Here is a 13696-nt window from a genome sequence, read left to right as displayed (position 1 = left end):
GATGTTTCCCATCTCCAAGGTCACTTTCGCAGCCTAACTCATCTCCCAGTTCAGTTTTGGTGTGAGTTTCCTTTTGCCACTTCACTTTATGCAAATCTCAAGTATTAAGCATCAGCTAAGGTCTGTTTCTCCAGTCATTTGTTATGTAAAATATCCATATCTGTTATCTTCAGTTGTAACTTCTGCAGGCCCACAAAGTGATTAAAAAAAATATCAGCTTATGAAGGAATCTATCTAAAATATTTCCAAACTCTCCCAGTACATCTTGCTCTTCTGAATCTCTTTTGCAACTTACGACGAAAATAAGGGAGTTGCCACATTTTTTGCACACCTTAAACCAGCATAACAACATGCTATATGTATTTCTGTACTTTCAACAATATGTAAAACATTCAATCAAAACAGATTTTTCTATTGCTTTTCAACATAAATCTCTTAGTAATTCTTTTAATGTACTAGAATCTTCAATAACTACACTTGAACATCAACATCCACCTGTCATAAGTACTATTAAATTATGTGGGATAATTGAGGTGACTCACAAACTGTCTGCACCAAAAGAGTAAATATATAAAATAACTTCGAATAATTAATACATTCACAAGACAAGAAAACAGAAAGATTGCAACTAAACATATGCCACTGAAAAGGAAACTGCAGGAGTAAGGGATATACTCAGTTATTTTCACTCTCCTTCACTAGTAAGCTCATAATATGTATAAATTTGCATGTATAAACATATTTAATCTGTAAGAGGCAGTGAACAGTCCTCCAGAAAGAAAATGAAAACTTAAAAATACAAGAAATGTTCAGGATAGAGAATTACTGCTCTTCCCTAGCATCAGCTTTCCCTCTTTTTACTGCTTACTAGCATTTAACTTTTAGCCATAGACAGTTGAAGATTGGGAAAATGTGCAGGGGAAAATATTCTGCACCATGCTCATCCTTTCCCTGTCCCTACAGTCTGTCAAAGGTATCTCCTATGAGAGGCCAGTAGGAAAGAGCCTATTGAGCTATGTGGGTAATTGGTCTGACTTTACAGTTCACAGGCTGGATAGAGACTGTTATCATAGGGGAAGGGTTGCAATTACTTGCAACAGTAATACAATTACCAGGACTCCTAAACAGATTTATAAATGTCAAAAAATGATGCAGTAGCTGTGGCAAGTAACTTGATTGATTCAAAGTACCTCTAACATTACAGAAACTCTCACTGCAGGATAGCGTATCAATGACTTTATATGAGCAAGCACAACTACTAAAGTAATGCAGTGATAGTCTCAGACATGCAAAATGTGTCCTAAACAGCAAAATAACTACCTGAGATCTTAGCCCACTCGAAACATCACACTATTGAGGATTCATTTCTTTACTTCCCACATTACTTAGATCACTGAGATCACAGGTTACCTTGGGAATACCTTTACTGCAAAATGTGCTCACAGTCACAATATGCAAAATGAGCACTTATGTCCAACTGAAAAAAAAATGGGAATGTCAGGAAAAGCAAAGAAAAAAAACAAAGCCACAACAAAACTATGGAGAAAACCCCCAAAATCAAACAAAAACAAACCCCACAACCAAAAAAACAAACCACAAAACCCCCACAGAAACAAACAAACCTCAGAAACTCCACACTACTGTGCAGCATCAGAACTGAGAGGAAACTACAGGTAAGACTGAGCTGTTTTTAAAGAAAGTTGTTGCTTGTATTAAAAGGCTGATTTTCCCAAAGAAATACTGTCACTAAATAAATGACCTTCATAGCAAATGCAGAAGATATGAAATAAAGCTGAGGAGTATCAGTTCACTGAAGAGGACCAAAGCCAGAGTGATAGCGATTAATTAGCTGGTTGTCATGGAGATGGTGTTAAATTTGTTCAGGTACAATCTCCTTTCAGATTTTCTTTTAATATGAAGGAAAAAGATAAAGAAGCCAAGAGTTCTATGTAAGAAGCCTTCATATTTGAGGAACTGAGATTTTTACTATTCTGCATCTTTAAAATACAGCTAAAAGAAGACAATGCCACAACAAATTTTGTTCTACAAATATTGTTTTTAAACAAAGGACCATAAAAAAAACTTCATGTGTATTAGTACTGAAAATTATGTTCAGCAAACATTGACTGCTTCATGCAGGGATATGTAAAATTGCAGGGAGAGAAATAAATGGTCACAAAAATTATAATGCACATATTTATTATTGGGCAAGAGAAAGAATTATAGATTAAATGAATGGGACTGCACTCAGAAAGCACTTTCTGGACCCCAAAAAAAACTTTACCTTCCTAATCTAAAAAGCCAACAAAATCAATACTTACAAGAGAGGTTGTGCTGGTTTAAATAAAGGTATTTCAAAGGTAAAAACTATGAAAACTGGCCCAAGACAGAGAAAGAAATTTTGGCCATTAGTGCTATGATGAAAACTGCAGTAGGTCTTTCCTTCCATCTCTTCTTCACTGACTGAAACACTAAAAGGATTCATTTACCAACTGTTTATTTTGTTTCCTTCTCCCCAGATGGCAAAACTAATTTTACATTCAGGAAATCTTTATACAACAATACTTGACTTAACCCACACAAATACTTAACAGAAAGTAAAGATGCCATTCACTGCTTTCTTCATTCTTGCAATGACTCATTTCTACAATGAACATAAACTTTGATCCACATTTCAAGGACAAACCCAAAATAATATTGTTTTTATGTTCTTCATGTTACTGACTTTTAACAGCTATCCAGGTAGTCATTTTTTAACCCATGACAAAGCATAGTTACCTAGTCCTGCCTAACTTGCTGAATTTAGAATAATGACTTTAAAGGTCTAAATATTTGGATACAATGGGTGGAAGAATAATTTCTTCCACGTATGACTCTTACTTCTTAGCTTCTTATCTACAGCAGCAATTATAAGGAAAAGATAGTCACTGCTGGCTTTTGTTTGGGTTTTTTTTTTGTAATAATAACCAATCTACATGCTACACAAAACTCACATCCTTCTCTAGTATCCATATTCTTACAGAAACCTGTCAGTTCCACAGGAAAAATTATGCAGCTAAACCACACTTCCTTTCATTGCTGTTGCAGAGCATCATGATCAGTGGAATCCAACCACACAGAAGTTGCTTTATAAACCTCACTCCAAAAAAGATAATCTCAGGTTTTTCATTACCATGTTGGAGACCCCTAAAATATATTTCACTGCTTTTACAAGACTTTCTGATAATTCTTTCCTGCTTCTAAGACCAAAGAGTCTATTTTAAATTACAGATTAAATTTCTACACTATTTTAACATATTAAGAATAAAGACTATACTTAACTTCCACTCTTTGACCTTGCCATATCAAAATTCTAATAGCCTTTGCACATGACTGAGTGGTGGAACACATTAACCCAACTGGAACTAAACTTAATTTCTGTATTTGGGAAAAAAAAAGTAAATTAGGTGATCTTAATGTCTGACAACATGTTTTCTGTAAACTCTGAGTGTATTTTAATATTTTCTGATAAAGAAACTATAAAGAGATGCTAGCTTAAAATTATTAATTTCTTTGCATTCTTTTTTTTAATTAGTTAGAAGAATCATATTTCTTTTCCCATTAGATATACCAATGTAATTAAGAATTACAGGTGTGCCTTTATCAAGGACCAAACTCCATCTGCCTTGATGTTCATGATGCAGTACTGTTGATAACATTAAATACTTCCATAGAGAAAGAACTTAGTCTAAGCCTAGCATTAATGAAGATAAGCTTTTCCTTAGGACTTCCATACTACACCACAAGTCTCAAATTTCCATAGTCTTTCAATTCTTCTATTATTACACTTTTCTCTAGTGAATGGAGGAATGCTGCACTACAGACCAGCACTATACAAAAGTAAAGATAAGCGGTGTCAAACAGTGTAGATTTTATAACCCCAAAATAGTACATCTGCTTGTACAAGGTTTTCCTGCTTATATTGGATACATATCCAGCTACTTTGTTCTGATTTAACCAAAGAGTATATATACAGTACACATAACATCTACTTTGGGTTATAAATATTATGACACACAACATCCAGACAAGAAATAAGCTAAAATCCCTTAAAACTGTTTTCACACATTTAATCAAAGTCCAGAGGGCCCCAGTCTATTCCAGTGTCATGGCTCAAAGATTTAAGTTGAAAACAGAGCACTGCACCAGCTACTAAGAAGGAGAAAAATAACTGTTACAGCTGAACCCAGGACACTCAGCTGTGACAGCTATGCTCATTTAAGCAAAAGAAACAATCTAAACAACTAAATTTAAATCTTGTCCATGTCCTTCAATATTTGCTTGTGCACACCACTCTTTAGTTCCAAAATTTTTGCACAGACATTACCCTGATCTCTAACTCCTTTTAAATACCAAGATGAGCATCTCTTTTATTCCAACTTCCCTTTCATCACCTCCTCTTCATTTTTATGAAAAGGTGTAGCTCTACTTAAGAAACAGACTTTCACGAGAACTATTGACCATCGAAACTGTACAAGGGACAAGGAAGTTAAACTGAAAAATGTACAGAGAAACACACGCACAGGCTGATTTGTGCTGCTTTTGTAATGTTTGACACCAAACTGTCACAAACTGACCCAATGAGCTTTCAATACCAAGCAGGCAGGTCACATATGATAAAAGGTTTTCATGTCTGCAACAGTAAATAAGCTCACTTACAGGATGGTGACCCTGGTCAGCTTCTTACTAACTGTATTCACCGAGTTCAGACAACTCAAAACAAATCTCCAGGCTCTCTGCTGTCTCACAGCAAGAACCAGGAAGGGCAGAACCACAATCAAAGTGGCACCTGAGGTCCTCAGCGGCGGTTTACTGCGAGCCCCTGCAGAGCCCAGAACAGAAGCCCCAGCAGGTGCTACAGGCAGCAGCAGCAGGGATGAACATGCCGCACCGACAGTGGAGAGTCCACAGCCAGAGTGGCACAGCCAGCGTACAAGGAATCATCCCAAACAAGTGACTTAAAGGTGTGCATTGCACTGAGGTGAGGCCTAAACTTCCCAAGCAGCAGTCCACACACCATCACACCACTGCTCCTGTAATGTACAGGGTTTGCATGCAGTGTCTGCTACCCATTCCCACCCAGGAAAATGCTCAAGGAAAAGTAAGAAATGCAGAAAGAATAAACTGACATGTCATATAGAGTACACTTACCTCTAGATAACAGAGCTACATCTATTTAGACAGAGGAAAATACACTTACAAAGTATAGTGTATGTGAGATTTTGGTATTTTAAAATAGAATATCTCTACTGATCATGAAAATTAGAATGTTGCCTGAAGAGGCAAATTGCACCACAAAACACGTGGAAACTTTCACCAAATTCTCAATGCAGCTATAACTTCAGGAGTAAAATTATCCAGTTCAAACATACAAATATACTAAAAAAAATGGCCAATTTCCAGCATCTACGACTTCCTTAGAAGCTTTCTTTGCCATTGCTCATCACTGCAAATACTGAGACTAGTTAGGTGCTAGCTAGACCTTACAGACTGGATACTGTGAGAAGACCTTTTTATGTTACAGTCCCTGTTTTCCACTCACTTTTGTTACACAACATGAAAATCACCTCCCAAGACCTCTGTGCAAACAAAAATATTAGCCAGGCTTAAAACATACAACTCCTCAAAACGCCTTCTTAAAAATCACAGGTTTGACCATATTATAATGTTATCTGCCCACTGCCTGATTGACAGCTGTGTACTGATACAATCTTGTCCCACAATAAAACCCGTGTAGCAATTCATGCTTAGATACAAATCCACTTTGAATCAATTTCTAAAAGATAACAGTGGAAATTTTGGCCCAAATAGAGCGATTTGCAGGATACTAGGTAGCTGCCTAAATGCTACTTAATGCTATGGGATAGACTTCAGAAGTGTATATATGTTAAAAAAAAAAAAACAGACAGAGAAATGATCAGCAGATACTTCTGCAATGTTAGGCGACACGTGGTATAACGCAGTTATACCAAATTTCAGTAAATAATACCAGTACAATGACAGAATAGTATATAAAAAAACCCTACTGCTGCTCTTGTGGCACTCAAGAAGGAAAAAAGTAATTAAAAAAAATCATAGGTCTAAAAGGAAAGTTGACTGAAAACTATTTTTGAGTTTATACAAAGTTACATAAACCAAAATAAGATGCTCCTATTTCAAACAGAGGTCTGCTGCCTTGCTAAGATAACTATCCATTACTTGCCATCTATATGCACCTAGTGGTTCTTAAGACTGTGGCTTAACACAAAGGCTATTTGGTGGACTTGCTTCGTCTTCAGTTAAGCCATCAATATCACTTGGGATACTCTAATAAATGAATGTAGTCAGCACCGTGAGTTAAATAGTGCCCACCAACCTCATGCTTGGATTCAACATTTAGAACAGATGAAGTTGCATTATACTAAAAAGGGGAAAAAAATGTCTTATTCAAATGCACCCTGAAAAGTTGAATTTTAAGCAATGGATTTTAAAAACCCCTACAAGTTGGGTGAGATGGTTCATTGCATCTCTAAGTTCAGCAGCACAAGATACACAGTCCAGCAGGTTGAGGAAAGTTGCTTCAGGACTTGCTCCTGGAAAAGCACAGGTGGCATCTTCAATCTGGCTGCAAGCCTTCACTGCCTGTCCTTCCCCAGAACATCACCCCTACACTGCAGGCTTTCTTTTATCTACCTCACACATTCTGCATCTAGCCTTAGTACACTTCCTAAGACCTATCTTAAAAAAAAATCCTTGGAACAAAGATGTCTTCTAACGTCTGTCTGGTTTAGAGAGTCTTGGAAGGAATAAAGTGGAGAACTCTCTGTACATACAGGAGGCAGGCTCACGATCTGCTCATAGTAGTTTAACAAGCTACCATTTGCAGATGAATACAACAATTGTGTATGCTCTCAGTTTTTTGAATATGTGAAGTACCACCCTAAACTTAAATTATCACAAATTACTGGAGTGGTGGGAACTATCCTGATAACTAAACTTGTGAGGTCACAGCAACATGACCAGAAGAAACAAGAGCTTTTTCAAAACTATTAAAATCTGTGTTCCCTCTTTCCATCACTAACCTTAATAAATGATTACTTTTGTTATAAAAATGCGTAACATCAAGCTTCAAAAGGTTTTGGTAGGAAAACTTTTTTTCATTTTTATAAAACTATTAGCACCTATTTCATTTTGTCCCTTCCACCCATTTAAATACCTCTTCCATTTGTCCCACTCCCAGTTTCTTCCATTTGCTCCTCCAACTCTGCATGTCATTACTACTTATACCTTCCACTACTCAAATACGTATATGTATGTAATTCAGCTACCCATTTTTCTTAATTTCCTAACATGTAGATTTACTATTAGCTGCTACGCTGCTATCTCCTTTAGAACTCCTCCCCTGTTAAAGTTGCTTCAGAGAGGTTCCACCGCTTCCAAACACAGCAGGTAGACTGCCACCTTTTAACTTGTTTACAACTGCTTTTGCAGGTTTCAAGGTGCTTCTCTGCACTACACATGGCAGGTGCCATGGAGTGACAATTCTCTCCTAGAGGTCTTACCAGCCAGAGTTCTGGAAGAACTGTGACACCTCCAACATAAATAGTTAAAATTTTTAAAATTTCCTTGAATAAAAAAAAAAAAATAATTATTCCCAATATGCACTAAAACCTATCCAGTCCCTTTGAAAAATTGCTAGAACTGAAACAGTGTTTAAAAACTGTTTTTTCAGGAGAGACACTCCTACTATTCATAATTCCTTTGGAATTTTCTAATGTAAGTTATGGAGCTGAGTAAGAGTTCTTCAGGGACAATATGGATTAACGCAGAGGAAGAGAAGAGTTGGTGAGTGCATTCACACCCTCCTAAACTTCACTGGATGTGAAAGTGTTTCTAAACAGCATATTCTGGAATGCTGACACAGTTCCATACACTACAGGCTCATTTAAAAAGGGATTTTTCAAAGTTTCAATACTACTGGTACCAAAATTCCTGTTACATTTTAAGCACTTCCAATGCAACTTCAATTCCAAAAGCTCACAACACTTGGAAGAGTTTGCAGCTGGAACAATTAGTATAAGAGTTGCTAACTATGGTGGGGGATTTTGATAGGGTGGGGTCCTGGGAGTTTTTCAAGCTTGCATTAGGGCTGTCTAGCACTCTGAAAACCAACAGAAGTACTAACCTTCATGAGAAGATGTGCTATCCTGGGTAAAATAATACTGAACACTTAGCTTTCTGATATATATCCTCAAGACTGCAGTATATGAAACAACATGCTTTTGCATGTCGAAGAAAGACTCTTCATCAGGGACTGTGGCAGAAGGACAAGGGATACTGGATTTAAACTTCTACGGAGGAAGTTCAGGTTAGATATAAGAAACAAGTTCATTGCTGTGAGGGTGGTGAGGCAGTGGAAAAGGCTGCCCAGAGAAGTGGTAAATGCTCCATCCCTGGCAGTGTTCTAGGCCAGGCTGGACAGAGCCTTGGGCGCTATGGTCTAGGGTGAGGCATCCCTGGCCATGGCAAGGGGGTTGGAACTTGATGATTTTAAGGTCCTTTTCAATCCTAACCATTCTACGATTCTATTTGCTAACCTTTCAAACAAACACGAACTACGAGACCTGGACTTACTTTGCATTACAAATAAGTGTAGTGCTCCAGAAATCTTGTCTTTTAAGAAGATACAGGAAGAATTCAGTTGTTGGAAGGGAACAAGAAAGTGAAAAATACTTTATGTTTTCTATAGTCAGCTTGACAACCATAATTTTCACTTTTCTTCCTTCTGAGGGCATAATCTATTTCTTTTTTCTGTCTGTTTTGTTTCACTTAAAACCAGTTATTCTCCTGACTGGCAAGAGTGCAGAGCACTCATGGTGGAAGAGCAGGCAGATGAAGTAAAAATATGTCATGTGTTTTCAGGTTTGGTTATTAGGAACAAACAAACAAACAACCCCCCCAAAAAAAAATCCACCCCAAACAAACAACACCCCACCCCCTAAAAATTAAGATTGTAAAATCTAAGGTCATGCATAAGGAACAGCAAAATTACAAGCGAACTGGAATAACTGCAAGGGTCAAGGTTTATCTGTATTTCTTTCTACTAAAATAATTTGGACACTAGAGTAAATGGAAGTAGCTGAGTTAATTCAGGTGATTGATTATTCAGTACTCACAGTATAAAAATGAACATAACTTTTCTCTTTCTGCATAAGGTTACATAAGAACCCGCAAGGAAGTTATTATACTGTAGAGATGTGCACAGAAATGCATACCTTCAAGTAAACTTTAACCCAGTAACTCTTCAGCTTCTGAGGTTAACATGGTACAAGTTAAAGCAAAGCTAAGTAAAGCAACACTGCAAATAATTTCCAACAATTTCTTATCTTTTCTATACTCCTGCAAACCTTTTTGTTAGTTTCTACAGAAACGTCATTGGATCAGAAGAGACAACTGCTCAGAAAAATGCCTCTTTGGTCACAGAATTATAATTTATAATACAAGAAAGCTTTCGAAGTTAGGTTCAAATTAATATGTGCATCATTTTGAAATAATGTCTACGCAATCCTCAGTCATGGGACTTACTAAGGTATTCTTCTGGTTTAGTATAGTTAGATGCATTCTTCAAGTACATATATATAGCTGGTTTAAATGCAAATGAGCTCCTTTGAACAAATAACCTGGCTAATTATAACAAGTTTTTAAAGTGTAGCCATCCAGAAGTAGTCATAAAGATTTAACATTTCTTAGATTAATAAATTATTTTTAAGCTACAGATAAATCGACATTATTTTTTCCTTAGTGCTCTTCTTTGTGTTATTTTACATATTTCAACTGACCATTGCCAGTCACTGATTGTGCATCTAACAAAAAACTGAGGGATGACAGAACAAATTACGTATATATTGATACTTCCTGAAAGGTAATGATTTGATAAGAACACTACTTATAGCCTATTGTTCCCTCATGCAGCCCAACAGGGTAAATTACCGAAAAGCTGAAGAAACTGTGCATGTACATGTTTGCATGCACATGTGCAGACACAAATATACAACTGCCAGAGAACAGTAAAGTAAACATAAGTGTAAAAAAATAGATATTTTTTTAAAACAAATATTCCTTTATAGTCATATCAAAATACTCTAAATATACTTCAATTGTTGCATGATAGAACTTGTCCTTCACTACACTGGTTAACAGAAAACTCAGAGCAGCAGACATTATCAGCCAAGCTATTCAGAGTATATATCCAAGTTCCCCCATTCAAAAATGAAAACACTGTAAAGCTAGATGTATAACATTGAATATATTAAATTTTAGCTATTAGGTGACTCAAGAAAATACCTGTTAAAGTAAGGATTACCCTGCATTTCTGTACTTTGGAAGTGTAAGTTAGCGTGACAATACAATTTAATTATTTATACTGTAATCAGATATGCCTTAAAAATATAACTTCTTATTGTATATAGAAAATAATATACTAACAGTTTCAGCAACTAACACAATCATGTGCTGGTTATTAAAATAAGACATGAGAATTTAGAGCTAAAATGAAGGTATCTTAATTTTCTCCTCAATCATTTGGCAAGTTGACATAATCATTGCCAAGGTTGTAAAACAAACAAGCAAACAAACAAAAAACCTCACTGACTGTATTTAGTCCACTATAATTTTAGAAGAAAAAGTGTTTCTTATATATAACTGTACAGTGGCACGAACAGGGCAGGCACCATCTCTTTAGAGCTCTGTAATATTTTTTTCAGAGGCTGAATTTCTTAAATTCAGAGGCCTGCACTTTGTACCAGTCCTGTGAGCAGATCTAGGTCTCTTCACTTACAGTTTTTTGATACTGCATGAAGGAGCAATATGTAACAAAAATATCTGGAGGCTGGAGGGCAAACTGGTTTTCACATAACAGAAAGAGATAAGGGGAATATAGGATGTATGAAGTTTTGATTTTGGAAAGAAATGTTAGAGGACTGCAAGTGCAACAGAAAAATAACAGTAGGTTCTTGAAGATACAAAAATAAACCACAGCAAGGAGGACCAGCCCATGGCACTGTCTGAGTGAAGCTGTTCTTGACATTACTACATAAATTCACTGAGTAGGTTTGACTGAAGTAGTTGAAGTCAAAATAAGTCACTCCACTGACATCAGTAGGCTTCATTCAGGCCACCATGTGCAGTCATGACCCTTCTTCCTTTTTATCTCGGCAAAGAATCCTCCTCATTTCACAGAACAATACCATCTCCCAGTTCTCTAAGAAACGGTGTCAGTACCCACCTCCCAGAGGTTTTTTTGTAAGCAGTTGCATCTATGCCTGCCTCAAACCAATAAAATTTGTAAAGCCTCTGCACATTTCTTGTGACATGCAGGAGCAAAGCCCATTCAGTGTATTAGTGCTAATGGGAAGACTGAGGGGAGGCTCAGTAACTCTGGGACCATTATGGTAACTGCAAGCAGTGAAAACACACACATAGCTAAAACATAGAATCATAGAGTAGTGGATTGGAAAGGACCTTAAGATCATCTAGTTCCAACCCCCCTGCCATGGGCAGGGACACCTCACACTAAACCATCCAAGGCTTCGTCCAACCAGGCCTGAAACACCGCCAGAGATGGAGCATTCACAACTTCCCTGGGCAACCCATTCCAGTGCCTCACTACCCTTACAGTAAAGAATTTCTTCCTTAGATCCAATCTAAACTTGCCCTGTTTAAGTTTTAATCCATTACCCCATGTCCTATCACTACAGTCTCTAAAGAAGAGTCCCTCACCAACATCCCTATAGGCCCCCTTCAGATACTGGAAGGCTGCTATGAGGTCTCCACGCAGCCTTCTCTTCTCCAGGCTGAACAGACCCAACTTTCTCAACCTGTCTTCATACACGAGGTGCTCCAGTCCCCTGATCATCCTCGTGGCCCTCCTCTGGACTTGTTCCAACAGTTCCATGTCCTTTTTATGTTGAGGACACCAGAACTGCACACAATACTCCAAGTGAGGTCTCACAAGAGCAGAGTAGAGGGGCAGGATGACCTCCTTTGACCTGCTGGTCACACTTCTTTTGATGAAGCCCAGGATACGGTTGGCTTTCTGGGCTGCAAGCACACACTACCAACTCATGTTCATTTTCCTTCTCATCAACCAACACCCCCAAGCCCTTATCTGCAGGGCTGCTCTGAATTTCTTCTCTGCCCAACCTGTAGCTGTGCCTGGGATTGCTCCCACCCAGGTGTAGGACCTTGCACTTGTCATGGTTAAACTTCATGAGGTTGGCATCAGCCCACCTCACAAGCGTGTCAAGGTCCCTCTGGATGGCATTCCTTTTCTCCAGCGTATCCACCGAATCAGACAGCTTGGTGTCATCAGCAAACTTGCTGCGGATGCACTCAATCCCACTGCCCATGTCAGTGACAAAGATGTTGAACAGCACCAGTCCTAGCACTGATCCCTGAGTGACACCACTTGTTACTGGTCTCCAGCTGGACATTAAGCCATTGACCACAGCTTTTTGCATGACAGGAAATTATTTACTTTTGCTTATTTAAGTTGTGCATGTGGAGTAAAAAGCTTTTTCATGCAAATTATTTACTGCCTAAATATGGCATAACGCATGTAAAACACTGAAGCACATTTCCAAATGTAATGTTCAGACCCCATGGCTAGTCAGAATATCTGCTAATATAACATTTTCAAAACACAACATTTTTAAAAGCAAACTCTGCCTGCATGGATCCTGCCATGAATGGATTTAAACATTTCCTATGCTTTGAACTAGTGCTTTTCTGTTTTTCTGGTATATATGTGACAATGTTGACAAGAGTGTCTATCAGTTCAGGATACTAACTACAGTGATCAAAACATTATCAGATTATGTTGTCCAAGTGTTTGAATGCAAGAAATCTCCCATTGCTTCAAATTCCTTCAGATACTCAATATTTTCCTTTGAGGAAGTAACTTGTATTTTATCATAATGATTTCTATTTGCTTCTGGAGCATGAGTCATGCTCTTCAATTATTTTTGGTTGATTGTGTAACTATTAGTGAGAACACGGTTTGGCTAGTTTTTATTCAGTTTGGGTTTTTTAACAAGAATTTCTGCTTACCTTCAGGTGAAGCACCTGGCTTTGGAGAAAATGCAGAGCTTATTTTACTTTTTTTGCTGCCACTGCTGTTGACAGACAAGGTGGACTGAATTTTTCTGTGCATTTTTTCTGAAACAGGAGCCGAATGTTTTCTGTTGTCCGCAGGCATGTGCTTGATCCCGTTGTGAATTCCACTTCCATTACTCAGACCCGCGTGGCCATTTTGAATTTTGCCACTTTCTTCCTCACCCCTTTCCAGTGCTGAAGTATTCGGCTGAGGCAAGCGTTGAGGTTGTGCTTAAAATAAAAGAAAGAAAGGGTTAATTTAAGTTCAGCACCACACAGAAGGTTTGCAAGACTCTGAATTACACAGGGAGAATGAGGCAAGCAATTTGAAGAAGGAAAAAAACAAGAATAGGAGAAAAGTAGCAAAACTGAGATAAATTTTCTTTAGGGAAGACAAACAAAGAATGGGGGAAATGCAACAGAATGAGAGAAAAAGGTGTTGAATCATAGAATCATAGAATAGTTTCGGTTGGAAGGGACCTTCAAAGGTCATCTAGTCCAACCCCCCTGCAGTGAGTAGGGACTT

General features: G+C 37.7%; 1 protein-coding gene across 3 annotated transcripts in view; it reads right to left on the bottom strand.

The window, feature by feature from the left end:
- The window catches only part of MDFIC (MyoD family inhibitor domain containing), a 52019-nt gene that overhangs the window by 3822 nt on the left and 34501 nt on the right, over positions 1–13696 (bottom strand). For all 3 annotated transcript variants that reach the window (XM_031046310.2, XM_005146066.4, XM_034063112.1), the window contains exon 4: positions 13126–13401. In XM_031046310.2, coding sequence (XP_030902170.1) covers positions 13126–13401 — 276 coding nt within the window. The remainder of the gene's footprint in view (positions 1–13125; positions 13402–13696) is intronic.

Source organism: Melopsittacus undulatus, chromosome 5 (genome assembly GCF_012275295.1).
Source record: "Melopsittacus undulatus isolate bMelUnd1 chromosome 5, bMelUnd1.mat.Z, whole genome shotgun sequence".
NCBI classification, from domain to species: domain Eukaryota; kingdom Metazoa; phylum Chordata; class Aves; order Psittaciformes; family Psittaculidae; genus Melopsittacus; species Melopsittacus undulatus.
This window is presented reverse-complemented; position numbering and strand designations above follow the sequence as displayed.